This window comes from Littorina saxatilis, linkage group LG2 (genome assembly GCF_037325665.1).
Source record: "Littorina saxatilis isolate snail1 linkage group LG2, US_GU_Lsax_2.0, whole genome shotgun sequence".
Lineage (NCBI taxonomy): Eukaryota > Metazoa > Mollusca > Gastropoda > Littorinimorpha > Littorinidae > Littorina > Littorina saxatilis.
This window is the reverse complement of record NC_090246.1, coordinates 25,550,572-25,564,095: the sequence shown is the minus strand read 5'-3', so window position 1 is coordinate 25,564,095 and position 13,524 is coordinate 25,550,572. Positions and strand designations below refer to the sequence as shown.

The following is a 13,524-nucleotide window of genomic DNA, read 5'->3' as shown; positions in this document are numbered from 1 at the left end:
AGAGATCCATAATGTAGAACAACGACACATAACACAGCAACACACAATCCACAAGGTACCCGGACCCGCCCACGTGATCTCATCTCACATGCACCCACCCATTACCTGCCACACCCCTCCAACCAACCCTTTTAAAATCGTCAAACAAAATTAGATAATTATAATAATCTGCAAACCACACGTTGAAGATCGATAAAACAACAAAATGGCGAAAGAAAATGAAAAATAAAATATAGCAGCCTTTGACCGTATTCGCGCACCATACCTTACAATTCCTGACGCTGGACGCACATTATTGATCGAAAATTCCCGCGCAACGTAGCTAGAGAGCAGGTATGCGGGCACCTGTTCACTTGAAAATATAAGACTTTACACAGTATCCCTATCCGAGGCTAAGAACATTGTCCATCTATAATATCTCCTTCTCAAATATAGGTTGTCCTGTGGTAACACGAACAGACTACTCATATGGTAAGTACCTTTCACATATCTATTTGTCTTTGTTTTGATTGATCATAGCGATTACAGCCGAAGTAAGAAAATGAAATTCTGTTTCCGGAACCGGATTAGAGCCATTGAGTCACAGTTGTGCAGACGTGAATATTCCCACGAAAATGATTGATTCTCTTAGAAACTCAGTGTTAGTTGCAATATATTATTGGTAATATTACAGTAACAATGTTGTGTAACATAAGTTGATGTTATCATATTTTTCGGATAAAACCAGTAAAGTGCATTGCTGACTACTGTGTTGCTTGTGTTTTTACTTGCATGCTATCTAGTTTTGTTGGAAGCTAGTTAGTGTGTTGTTTCTACGTCAGGACGAATCTATTGATTAAGTTAACTTTGTTTGACGGTATTATTAACTGACTGTATTATCATTAAGGAGGTAATACGTCCATAATGTCAAGTATTGTAATCTGCATGCTATGTTAAGCTCCGGCCTTACTTGTAGGAGAACGGTATGTTATATGTCCGTCTGTCTGTTATGTCCTAATGCTGTGTGTTGTGTATACTTGCCAAACATATCTATTATAAATGTTGATGGATGAATGATGATAAATTGTAGACGGATGCATGTTATTGATTAAAAGCCCCACAATGATGTGCTTGGCAAAAAAAAATAAAAATAAAAAAAATTTAAAAAAAATAAAAAAAAAAAATTAAATAATACAATCCTGTTTGTGTTATTTATAGTCGAGTTGTTTAAATCCTGTTTGCTTCTTTGTTTTGTTGTTGTGTTGTTTCATTGCTTAATTGCTGGGAAGAGACAGTAATTAAGACATATACACATGACAACTTTTAAAGAATCGTCCATGACTCTTCCATGTGCAATCTATTTCTAGCATATTGCTTGCTTCCTTTTTCAACTGTTATGTTCAATATTTTGGATACGTTGCACGTAAACCAACCTCCCCTTTTTTAACTGTGCAGTTTATAATCAAGGAACACAGACAAGGCTGCGTGACGTGAACGCAAGAAGTGATGATGCGGCAACTTCTGACCACAGCCATCTTAACTGTCATTCTCTTTTCGGACAACGTCACTTCCACAGCTTTGGATGTCAACATAGGTATGGCTGTGTGTGTGTGTGTGTGTGTGTGTTTGTGTGACTGTGTGTATATGTGTGCGTGTGTGTGTGTGTGGGTGTTTGTGTGTATTTGTGTTTGTATGTTTGTGTGTGTGTGTGTGCGTCTGTGTGTTTGTGTGACTGTGTGTATATGTGTGAATGTGTGTGTTTGCGTATTGCGTGTAGTGCTATTCATACATGCACTCTGTTTATTCAAGCTTCTTTAGTTTAGTGTTGGTTTCCACCCTTGGCGTTGTTTAAGCAACATGTGTGTTGTATGCAAATATGTGTCATCTTTTTATTGCATTTTTGTCGACACGCATCAACAAGCCATGTAACTACAATGTCTTCTAATTGGAACACGTATCCTTACTTCTTCATGTATGTACTACTTTACTTATTCCTTTTTCAAACTTTAAGTGTCAACAAGATCAGACATTGTTTTCAAATTTCAGTTGTGATATGGTCGCCATTGGAAACCAGGTTCTTCATGGAACAGATGAACGGAACACTGAACGAAAAGTTCCAATCAAGCCACAACGTCACCGTCTTAGAGGACAATCAAATCTTCAGATATTTTGCAAATGGTTAGCTTTATTTACATACACGATTAATTAGTTACTTCATTTTCATTTTCATAATGATGCAAATCTAAACATATCAGAAATAGAAATAGTGTTTGTTTCCGGGTTGATGTTTGATGTTACATGTGTTTTTTGTTACAAATTTCAATTTCAATGTTATCATTATGCTTTAAACTAAATTCAGTTGACCGGTTTGCGAACCAGAGTGACCGGTTTCTGTGAGATCAAAGATGTGTACCTACTTGAAAAGCAATATCTGCTCTGAAAAACTCTAGCGGGATCACTGTTAATACATCTTATTTCAGTTTCAGCTATAAGCTTTGTTCTGTCTCTTCTTCTTCTTCTCCTTTTTCTTCTTGATGCATTTGTAAAGTAAAGTATTACTCATTCCTTATAGCCGCCGTACACCTTCAAACGTTTTCCTTCATCCACAGAGCATCAACTTCTTGATTTTTCATGGACAGTCTTCGTAGACCTGCGCGAGTACGCATGCCCAGAAGAAATCTTCCGAGAACACGTGCTGACATACATAAGCGTGACCCAGTTTCTTTGTAGCAGTCTGTCCAGCGCGTTGAACGAGGTGTTCGTAAGAGTGGACACTCGGACCTTTGACCGGGGCTTTCTGGTGGCACAGCTGACCAACTGCACACAAAAGACCACTACTTCTTTGGCCCTCCTTTTTGATTACACCGGAGAAGGTAAACCAAATAGAAATGAAATAGTATGCAATATGCTGCCCACAAAACAATCATAAAAGACAAGATACAATCAGAAAAGACAAGCGAGGGCATCATCATCATCATCATCATCATCATCATCATCATCATCATCATCATCATCATCATCATCATCATCATTATCGTCGCTTCATAACTCAGTCGATATGTAACAGTATCTGCCATACGACAACATATCATGTCTGTCAATGAATTATCCTCCGTTCTGGTTTTCCATGTATATCCCACATGACCAGTAACCATATGTTTTTGTCGTGGAATACAGAGTATTTCTACGAGAGGAACTCCGCGATGCGGCTGCCCCTGGTGTTTGAGATCAGCGTGGCGCTGGAAAAGTGTGACGCCACGGAGCAACTGAAGAACCTGACGGCCAAGACAGAGATCAGGGACGTGGTTGTGGTTGCACGTGCAGAATGCATCACACAGCTCTTGACTGAGGTCAGAATGCGTCTTGTGTGCGGGTTTGTTTGTTCGTTCATGGGCTGAAACTCCCACGGCTTTTACGTGTATGACCGTTTTTACCCCGCCATTTAGGCAGCCATACGCCGCATTCAGAGGAAGCATGCTGGGTATTTTCGTGTTTCTATAACCCACCGAACTCTGACATGGATTACAGGATCTTTTTCGTGCGCACTTGGTCTTGTGCTTGCATGTACACGCGGGGGTGTTCGGACACCGAGGAGAGTCTGCACACAAAGTTGACTCTGAGAAATAAATGAGAAATAAATCTCTCGCCGAACGTGGGGACGAACTCACGCTGACAGCGGCCAACTGGATACAAATCCAGCGCGCTTCCGACTGAGCTACATCCCCGCCCCGTGTGTGCGGGTTTAAATAGTTGTCCATTTGGCAGACGGCAACCGGCAACTTACTTACGCCGGGCCCTATTCGAACAACAAAATGCTGTGACGTTCTGTTGTTTGCCAAAAGGTCATTTGCATCGTTTGGACTTAACATTTATAGACAAAAAATATGTCATTGTTAATCTGTCAAGATTTCAATCACACCTCCATCATCTTCACACAGATGCAATGTTACAGGCATCCTCCCTACAGCTGATGTTTGGACGATACCGATGGTTACTGCATCCCACAGACGGACTCTTTCCAAAGTGTCATGGCTGTCAGAACGTCAACGGGGTTGTGCTGATGGAACAAAACCGTCCTAAGGTGAGACAATACGTGAATAGGCAGGACAGCGACGGAGAAGTTACACCGATGATTCTGTAAGCGGAACACCCAAAGAGAAAGAGAGAGATAGAGAGAGAGACTGAGAGAGAGAGAGAGAGAGAGAGAGAGAGAGAGAGAGAGAGAGAGAGAGAGAGAGAGAGAGAGAGAGAGAGAGAGGGAGAGACAGACAGATAGGCAGACAAACAGACAGACAGACAGAGACACAGACAGACAGACAGACAGAGACAGACTGAGACAGACAGACAGACAGGCAGGCAGACAGACATACAGACAGACAGACCGACAGAGCCAGCCAGCCAGACAGACAGACAGACAGACAGACTGACAGAGACAGACAGACATTGATTTAGTTAAATGGGCCTTGACTAGGTAGAAATGAAAGTGAGTCAACACATGGAGCATAGTTAAATCACAATTACCAACCATCCCCTCTCGTGTTCAGAAGAAGGGTTCCATCACTCTTCATATAGGATATTTTGCAGGCCCTGCCCAAGACGAGAGTGGAGAAAATCGTTCATTTTGTGGAACAGAGCATCACAAAACTGGAGATGGAACTCCCTCCGAGTGAAGTGACTGCTTGCAACAACTGTTTAAATAACTGCTCCCAATGCACACACCAGTTTTGGCAAGCCATGGCTGAGGTAATGCAAGAGTATCTTTTGATGTATAGCTATTACATTTGAAACAGGCATGGAGGTGAATGCTACTGCTGCAACGAGTTGAAAACAGATGATGCTAACAGTGTCACACCTTCCAGTCGGACACTGAAACGAATCAAAGTAGATGATCGTCTTACATGTCTGGAATGAAACCTTAGTACGAATGTAACCGCATTGAGATCAAATAAACTTTTGAGTACACGAACGATCATAATTGTCAATGAAAACGCGCATATGCTTATACCCTTAATTTTTAATCTGTTAGCCGACATGCGTGACTGTGTCTCTGTATGTGAGTCCAAGGATGTTGTAGCAGCACGCATGCATAATATACTGTATCCCCTTGATGGTTTTGAAACAGGTGGAGAATGCAGAACACCTGGTGTTCTTTAAAGACAACGGAACCGTCAGACGTGACATCGTGTTTGATCTCTACATGATGACTCCAAACCATTCCAATCTGGTAAGTATACACATGACATTTCAATTTTCAAAGGCACACCAGTTGCTCCTTGATGAATTAATTCATCAACTCATTCTAACTCACCACAGCAAGGAGTCAGGGTGTTGATGTTTGGGATGTGACCAAGTAGAGGGATGGTTTTACCCAATGTAAACGCCTGGCCAGATTCGAGATGTTAAGCCGAACTGTTTACGCGAGAATAAGTGAGCCTTTAAGTGTTGCATTCTGGTGGTGTATACATGCTCTACTCCAAGCATGACTGACCTTTTTTTTAAAAGGCTTGATTTTACCGAAGGTAGGACAGTGGTCAGAAGAGGGCGGACTTGAAACGTCGAGCGAGGATCTGTTTCCTGACAGCAAAGGGGACATTGTACTCCGAGCTGTCGTCGTCATGGTGAGTGCATGTGGTTGTTGTTGTCTGGACAATGGTATAAGGTCGTGAGCAAAACGACCGAATACTCAGTACGGAAACGAAACTATAGATGACGTAGTGGATCTCGTCTCAGACAGGCGGTTTGATATGCTGTTCTGTGTCACCATTTCACCTCTTGGAAGCCGTTCGGTGAGAGGTAGAACTGGTACGTGTTACACCGACAGACTGAGACGAGGAAAATGACTACATCGTTTACTTGGTTCCGTACTAAGAATTTAGTCGTTCTCATCACAACTTTGTGGAGTCCGAAAGCAGATTAGAGAGAATGATAAATGAAAAGAAAACGGCATTTGGGCTGTATGGATGGCTGGTTTCGAGTTATCTCGATTTCATGTTTGATTTTGTTTTACTTGTATGGTTATGCTAATAATAATGGGAAAAAAGAAAGGATGTCTTACGGTGTATTACATTACTATGCACATAATGACCTAAGCAACTTAATTAAGACCCTGCACAGCTGCTCATGTTCTCTTAATAAAGCAACCAAACAAACAAACAAACTCATTTACTCACTAATTATATACAAATCAATCTATCAATCAGTCAATCAACAACGGTTGGTACATAAGCTTTGTTTGTTTGCTTTCTGAGAATGATTGATTCCAATATAGCTGACACCTGATGGCCTTGTGCTTGGGAATCGACAGTATCACATTGACAGATTTGTCAAGATAAGTGACACGTGCACAATGACCAGTAACCAATTCTAACAGGTCTGCTGACAGCTTTTGGCGGTCAGGACGGATGTACCCTGGACACACTGTAAACGTTTGCATCGCATGACTAGTTAAAGCATGTTCGTTTGCAGGATAAGTTCAGACATAGTCGGAAATTAGGTACATTAGGGGAAATTAGATATATTGATTAATGTAGAGTCAAAAGATGCTCCGCTTAGCACGTCTGAAAGGATATGCAATTGAGAGCTAGATTAATGCTTTTGTTCTCAAGGGAAAAGTACGAATAGTGACAGCAAAACACTGAAGTCGCTCCGCAAACCGTTAGTGTTCTCCATGGTTATACAGGAATTCAATAGCAGTCTGCTTTTTTTTTTTTAGGAATATTCGTTGTTGTAGTTGTTCCTCATACAGTCAACGCCACCGCTGTAAACACGAATACATCCCACTCATTTCCATTTTCAGGAGCCGCCATTTGTATTCCGGACGGAAACAGAGAATGGCACGGAATACAGCGGATATAGCCTGGATGTACTGCACAAAATATCCGAGCTGGTGAGTTGGTTTGATTTTCTCTTCACAGAGGATGCATTCGTAGAAAGGCAAATGTGCTTGAACGAAGATAGGGCCTACACGTTTTGTATAATTATATATTAATGTTGTTTTGATGTTATTTGTGTAAATGTATGTTGGTGGATACGGAACAGTGGTTTCATGACAGTAGTGTTGGTAGGTAGATCTCAGGCAAAGTAATGGATGAACTTAGTTTTTATTGTTGTTGGTTTTGTTGCTTGTTGGTGGTGGTGTTGTTGGTGGTGGTGTTTTTGTAATAACCATTTTTTATTAGCGTCTTGAATATTTTGATTGGGGCATAGTTATATCAAACATCTGTAGACAGGCCTCCTATCTCGGAGCGTGTACATGTCATTGAATAGTAGGCCATTTAGTTGTATTATGCCACTCTGTGTGTGCGTGTACGCGCGGATTTGTGTATGTGTGCAAACGTGAATTTGTAATTGTAACGTGTGAACTGATATGTCTTTGAACCTGTGATAAGCCACAAAAAAAAAACCTAAACAAACCAATCATTTTAACATTATCATGGCAAACCACCATCCGTGCTTGTGCATACTTGTATCGCTCTGAATTACAAAAAAATGCTTTTATGTTTCACAGGTGGGGTTCAGCTACGTTGTACGCGAGTGCTACAACAACGACTACGGCGTGTCCCAAGAGGAGGGCGAATGGAGTGGTTGCATCGGCAATGTCATGAGAGGGGTAGGTGACGCTGAAGGTCGATCAACATTTTGATATCTCTATTTCTCCGTCTTTTGTGAACACTGTGATACATTTCGTGGTTTAAATATCTGTATTAGTTTCGCCTGGGATGCGTATGTTCGATTCTTAAACAACATGCACCCATCCAGGTTGTCAATGTGTATGACTCTTATTAAATGCCTTAACAAGGCTGCTAGCATGACGCCCCCCTACATCTCTAGTTTGGCAAACTATTGAATTCAGTCCTGCCGTTATAGAGGCTCTGAGTGTTATCATTCTCGGCTAAAGGTGCCCCATCCCTCTGGACCAAGTGTCCACGTGAGTCAAGTTCACAACAAACAAACAATTAATAAATAAATGTTTCAATCAATCAATCAATCAACTTATCTATCAATCAATCAGTCAATCAATCAACTAATCAACCAACCAATCAATCAATCAATCAATCAACTTATCTATCAATCAATCAATCAATCAACTAATCAACCAACCAATCAATCAATCAATCAATCAATCAATCAATCCGTCCATCCGTCCATCCGTCCAACAATCCATGCATCTTTGCATGCATCCATCAATCAATCAATCCATCACTCAGTCCACCAATCCACTCAATCATAACCACTGATCAATCAATCATCCAATCAACCAATTTAATCAGGAGGCGGACGTGATCGTGGGAGCCCTGACAGTGACAGCAGAGAGGGAAGAAGTGGTGGACTTCACGCTGCCGTACTACGACTTCGCGGGCATCCAGATCCTCATGAAGAAACCAGACACCAACGTCAACCTCTTCTACTTCGTGGACGTCTTCACCACAGAGGCCTGGCTGTGTCTCTTCGGGGTTATCGTCCTCACCAGCTTTCTGCTGTATGTCTTTGAGAAGTTCTCCCCAAAGGTGGTGCAGCCTCAGAAGACCGAGGGGACGACTGCAGGAGATGAAGAGAGTGACGAGCCAAGAGCCTTTGACCTGAAGGAGAGCATCTGGTTCGTCATCGGCTCTGTCACTCTGGCAGGCAAGTGCTGTTTATCGTTTAGTTGAGTGTTATTGTTGTTGTTGTTGTTGTTGTTGTTGTTGTTATTGTTGTTGTCGTTGTTGTTGTTGTTGTTGTTGTTGTTGTTGTTGTTGTTGTTGTTGCGACGGACTCAGTCTTACTGAACGTATGCATGTGAACAATTACAATAATAATATTGCATCACAGATAAAAGAGAACAATCATTGCGGTTGCTTTTATTACAAGAAATAGAATTACAACAAACAAACAAACAAACAAACAAACAAACAAACTGAAAAGAAACCTAAAAAATACAAAGGATAAGAAATGTATAAAACCATCAAACTTTTCTCTTCCTAGAGTTGTTACCACACAGGACCATCACAGTCTCTCTGTTCTCATTGTAACAGGGGGAGGCGAGCCACCTCGATGTCTGGCATCACGACTGCTAGTGGCAGGGTTCTGGTTCTTCTCCGTGGTCATCATGTCCACCTTCACGGCCAACCTGGCCGCCTTCCTGACCGTGTCCAGAATGGGCACCTCCATTGCCTCCCTGGACGAGTTGGCCGCTCAGAGCGACGTCAGGTCAGTGAGAATCGTGGGATTGTCTTGAGGTGGTCACATGATTGAAAGATCAAATACAGAAGAACTTTGGTGACTGCGATAACTATTAAAAGACCAAAAATACTGTACTCACTTGGTAACGAAGAAGACGAAGCAGACGTCAGGTCAGTGGGAATCGTGTGATTGTCGTGAGATGGTCAACAGATTGTATGATCAAATACAGAAGAATTATAGTGACTACACAAAATTTTTAAAAAAAAATTAAATAAAAATAATGTACTTACGTGGGAACGAAGAAGATGAAACAATCAACAACGACGTTTCGACTACTAATGTCTTTCTCAGACACAAATCCAAAAACAAAGAGATTGATAATGCTCCAAAATTCAGAATAACAAAAACGAGAAAGGTAAGTTGTTGGAACGTTAGTTATTGACAAAACAATACGTTACAGTCACTAACAAACGTTCCAACAACTTACCTTTCTTGTTTTTTGATTCCTCAGGCACATACATTAAGCAGAAAAAGAAGAAGACAGACGATAAGACAGAAAGAAGACCTACAGATTAAATACAGTCAACACTCTCAAATGATCAACACGTCGTGAAGCGGTTGACTGTTTTAAGATAGCCCACTAGCGTGGTAATGAAATGAATGAATGTCAAATGGCATGACATGGCGTGGCACTACAAAAAGACGAATGTTCATTGACTTTCAAGCATTGGCCCACCCTGACTAATGACTCCATCCTGTTGCAGGTACTCAGTGGTACGCGAGTCCAACGTGAAGGCATACTTCGAACACCAGGCGGCCATCGAACGCAACTTCTACGAGCTGTGGAAGAACATGTCACTGGGAGGAGGTGCAGGAGCCGGATCCAATTTGGAACAGAACTTGGCTGTCTGGGATTATCCACTTGGGGACAAGTCAGTGTTCAATGTATTTACTGGTGCTGTGTTACTTTTGGTTCCCCATTTGGTGCCAGTCAGTCATGCTGTTTGTTCGCGCAGTTGCTTTTTCTCTCGAGTACTTGTTGGTGCTCCCCACGAGCCATGCTTCGTCTCTTGACAAAGTATGGGGTCCAAACGTAAGTGGCAAGCAGAATATCCATATTACGATTTTTAAAAAAATTCGTCGTCAGATCAGATACAAGCCGAAAGGATGGCAGAAGGGGGAACATTTCACTGTAACATTGTATCATTATAAGGAGCACCTAAGCCAACGGCAGTTGCCCTGTTTATAAAATCTTTGCATGCAGTTATAATGTTAAGCTTCTAAAGCAAATTAAAATCACACAAAATATGTTAGTCAAATATATGAAGCTGCTCCATGATGTGACAGGTTTGGCAACATGTGGAACGCTATGGTGACCACTGGCCTGCTGAACTCTACTAAGGACGGCCTAGAGAAGGTAATGAACGGGGACTTTGCGCTCATCACGGAGTCTCCGGTCATCAAGTATCTCATCTCACAGGACTGCTCCCTCACTGCTGTGGGCGACCAGTTCAGCATTCGTCCCTATGCCTTTGCTCTCAAGGAGAAGTCTCTCTTCACGTCAAAGTTTACGAATGCGTAAGTGGTGCGATGGTGGATTGTGAATATCTGGACTCTCTACATTTCAAAGCATCATCTTAATGTAATTTGAATTAAGTTATGAAGTGTTTAACGCAAATTATAATCATGGAGGTAAACGTCAATGTGATTTATCTGTCCGACAGCAATGTTTGCAATCAACAATGAACCATACAGATTGAAATGAAATATATGAACATGATTTCGTTTTCAGAATCCTGCAGCTTCAGAAGCAAAGAGAGCTTGAAACTCTGAAGCGGAAGTGGTGGGATGACGCCAAGGTGGCGTGCCCGGCCGAGTCACGTGACCAAGGCCTTGACCTTTCCTCTCTGACCGGGACCTTCATCGTGATGGGAGGCGGTCTGTGCCTGGGTCTGATGGTTCTGGGGGTGGAGTTTGTCGTCAGCAGGAAGAACAAACAGAAGTTGGTGAGTTCAACATTGAAATCCGTGGGTTGTGTCTGTGCTGTACAAGTAAATATTTCACAGAAAAAGTTGGTTTAAACCTAAAAGAAAATATTGTTGACTGGAGCTGACTTGACTTTTAAGTTGAGTTTGAACAGTAGAGATTGACTGAGTTGAATGAGTCTACAAAAGAGAGAGAAAGAGAGAGAGAGAGAGAGAGAGAGAGAGAGAGAGAGAGAGAGAGAGAGAGAGAGAGAGAGAGAGAGAGAGAGAAGCAGGGGGGGATCTACTGTCTTACCCACCTACCCTTTCGGGAAACAAAGAAAGAGCGGTTAGGCCAGACCTAACAGATAGACATAGACGGTAGGGGGAGAGGCTTAGGCAATGTAGAGGGGCAGTTATTCTCCACAAACTAGTAAGAATAAAAGCCGAATCGTGGATGATTCTATCAACTGCAAATGTCAAGTAATTTCAGTGTAAATACACATTTTGTCTGCGTACAGAAAACAGAGAAGGAGACGGAGAAAGAGCCAGGTGGAAGTAAACCCATCTCCACGGTGGAACAGAACGCACAGAACAGCGCCACCCTGGATCAGCTGATGATGGCCAGAGAGCTGAAGAAGAAGCTTGAGTTCCGTCGGTCTACTTAAATCACACGTGCTACCCGAGAATATTATCAGCTTCTATCTCCTCTTGTAGTTCACCATAAAACATGATCTTGTTCCTTCCCAAACACCACCCGTCGACTCCAGGACTGCCCTGAGAAGGATGCAAGAAACATAGCATGTCCGGACGGTACCCCTCTTTAGCGGAAGCTATTCGGCGACCTGGTGGCCTTGTTGGAAACACTTTGTCTAAAAGAAGGGAACGAGGAGGAACAACACAACTTTACAACGTCGGTGGCTTTCCCTATCGTAGTTTGTCCTGAAGATACACTGCAATTAGCCTTACACTTTGACTGTCATTTTAAATAGCATGTGAAATCCAACAACTGGTACTCGTTATTTGGGAACATTTGTGCGCTTTTATTTGATTCTTGTAGCTAGAGAAACCATCGTGCTTTAACACTTTCTACCCCACCTATGTTGACCAATTTGTTTTTAGCCGAGACCAGCTGTTCTGCAGCAGGTCACTCAGAATTCTAGCAACGGTGTAGAAACTGTTTATAAACACGCTGGAATGCAGGCGTTAGATCGACATTACAGGAAGCGACTGAAGCTAACAGTCTGAGCGAATATATCCGTACCTGGTCAGATAGAGCCAAATGAGTGGGTACGAATATATCCGCACCTGTGAGACAATGAGTTAAAGGATCTGCGGGATCTGCATACGAGTCTGTACCAAAGTTTGCGCGAAAGCGTTAGTGTCAACACGACACTTAGAGGCATTGGTGTTGCAGCTGAATGTTATGTATCTTGACGGTGTCGTTAAATACTCGACGACCTTTTACCTTTTTCTTGTTATAAAGTCCTCCGCTTTACCTGTGAATAAACATTCATTGTGAAAACCAACAGACGTGTGTGTGTGTGTGTGTGTGTGTGTGTGTGTGTGTGTGTGTGTGTGTGTGTGGGTGTGGGTGTGGGTGTGTGGGTGTCTGTCTTTCTATCTGTCTGTCGGCCTGTTTTGTCGGTCTCTTTCTTTTTATGCGTCTGTCTTCCATTGCGCGTAAATACGCTGCATTGAAAACAAGTCGCGTAAGGCGAAAATACAATATTTAGTCAAATAGCTGTCGAACTCACAGAATGAAACAGAACGCAATGCCATTTTTCAGCAAGACCGTATACTCGTAGCATCGTCAGTCCACCGCTCATGGCAAAGGCAGTGAAATTGACAAGAAGAGCGGGGTAGTAGTTGCGCTAAGAAGGATAGCAACGCTTTTCTGTACCTCTCTTTGTTTTAACTTTCTGAGCGTGTTTTTAATCCAAACATATCATATCTATATGTTTTTGGAATCAGGAACCGACAAGGAATAAGATGAAAGTATTTTTAAATTGATTTCGACAATTTAATTTTGATAATAATTTTTATATATTTAATTTTCAGAGCTTGTTTTTAATCCGAATATAACATATTTATATGTTTTTGGAATCAGCAAATGATGGAGAATAAGATAAACGTAAATTTGGATCGTTTTATAAATTTTTATTTTTTTTTACAATTTTCAGATTTTTAATGACCAAAGTCATTAATTAATTTTTAAGCCACCAAGCTGAAATGCAATACCGAAGTCCGGGCTTTGTCGAAGATTACTTGACCAAAATTTCAACCAATTTGGTTGAAAAATGAGGGCGTGACAGTGCCGCCTCAACTTTCACGAAAAGCCGGATATGACGTCATCAAAGACATTTATCAAAAAAATTCAAAAAAAATTCGGGGATTTCATACCCAGGAACTCTCATGT

At 41.8% G+C, this 13,524-nt stretch overlaps 1 protein-coding gene across 1 annotated transcript; it reads left to right on the top strand.

Annotated features, from left to right (window-relative positions):
- The first annotated feature begins 334 nt into the window (after positions 1–334).
- LOC138958590 (ionotropic receptor 25a-like) lies at positions 335–12,634 on the top strand. Its single transcript, XM_070329789.1, has 17 exons — positions 335–471; positions 1,435–1,573; positions 2,026–2,157; positions 2,589–2,852; positions 3,157–3,329; positions 3,932–4,060; positions 4,564–4,722; positions 5,102–5,203; positions 5,499–5,597; positions 6,776–6,865; positions 7,487–7,588; positions 8,250–8,604; positions 8,994–9,168; positions 9,906–10,073; positions 10,489–10,719; positions 10,934–11,147; positions 11,627–12,634. The coding sequence occupies exons 2-17, from the start codon at positions 1,486–1,488 to the stop codon at positions 11,771–11,773; spliced, it is 2,628 nt and encodes an 875-aa protein (XP_070185890.1). The 5' UTR covers positions 335–471; positions 1,435–1,485; the 3' UTR covers positions 11,774–12,634.
- The last annotated feature ends 890 nt before the right edge of the window (positions 12,635–13,524 follow it).

Excerpts from the sequence above, each read along its gene's own strand:
- LOC138958590 (XM_070329789.1), top strand. The coding sequence starts at position 1,486 with ATGATGCGGCAACTTCTGACCACAGCCATCTTAACTGTCATTCTCTTT. Across the intron at positions 2,853-3,156 it reads TTTTGATTACACCGGAGAAG|AGTATTTCTACGAGAGGAAC; the intron begins GTAAACCAAATA and ends CGTGGAATACAG. Across the intron at positions 7,589-8,249 it reads TCGGCAATGTCATGAGAGGG|GAGGCGGACGTGATCGTGGG; the intron begins GTAGGTGACGCT and ends CAATTTAATCAG.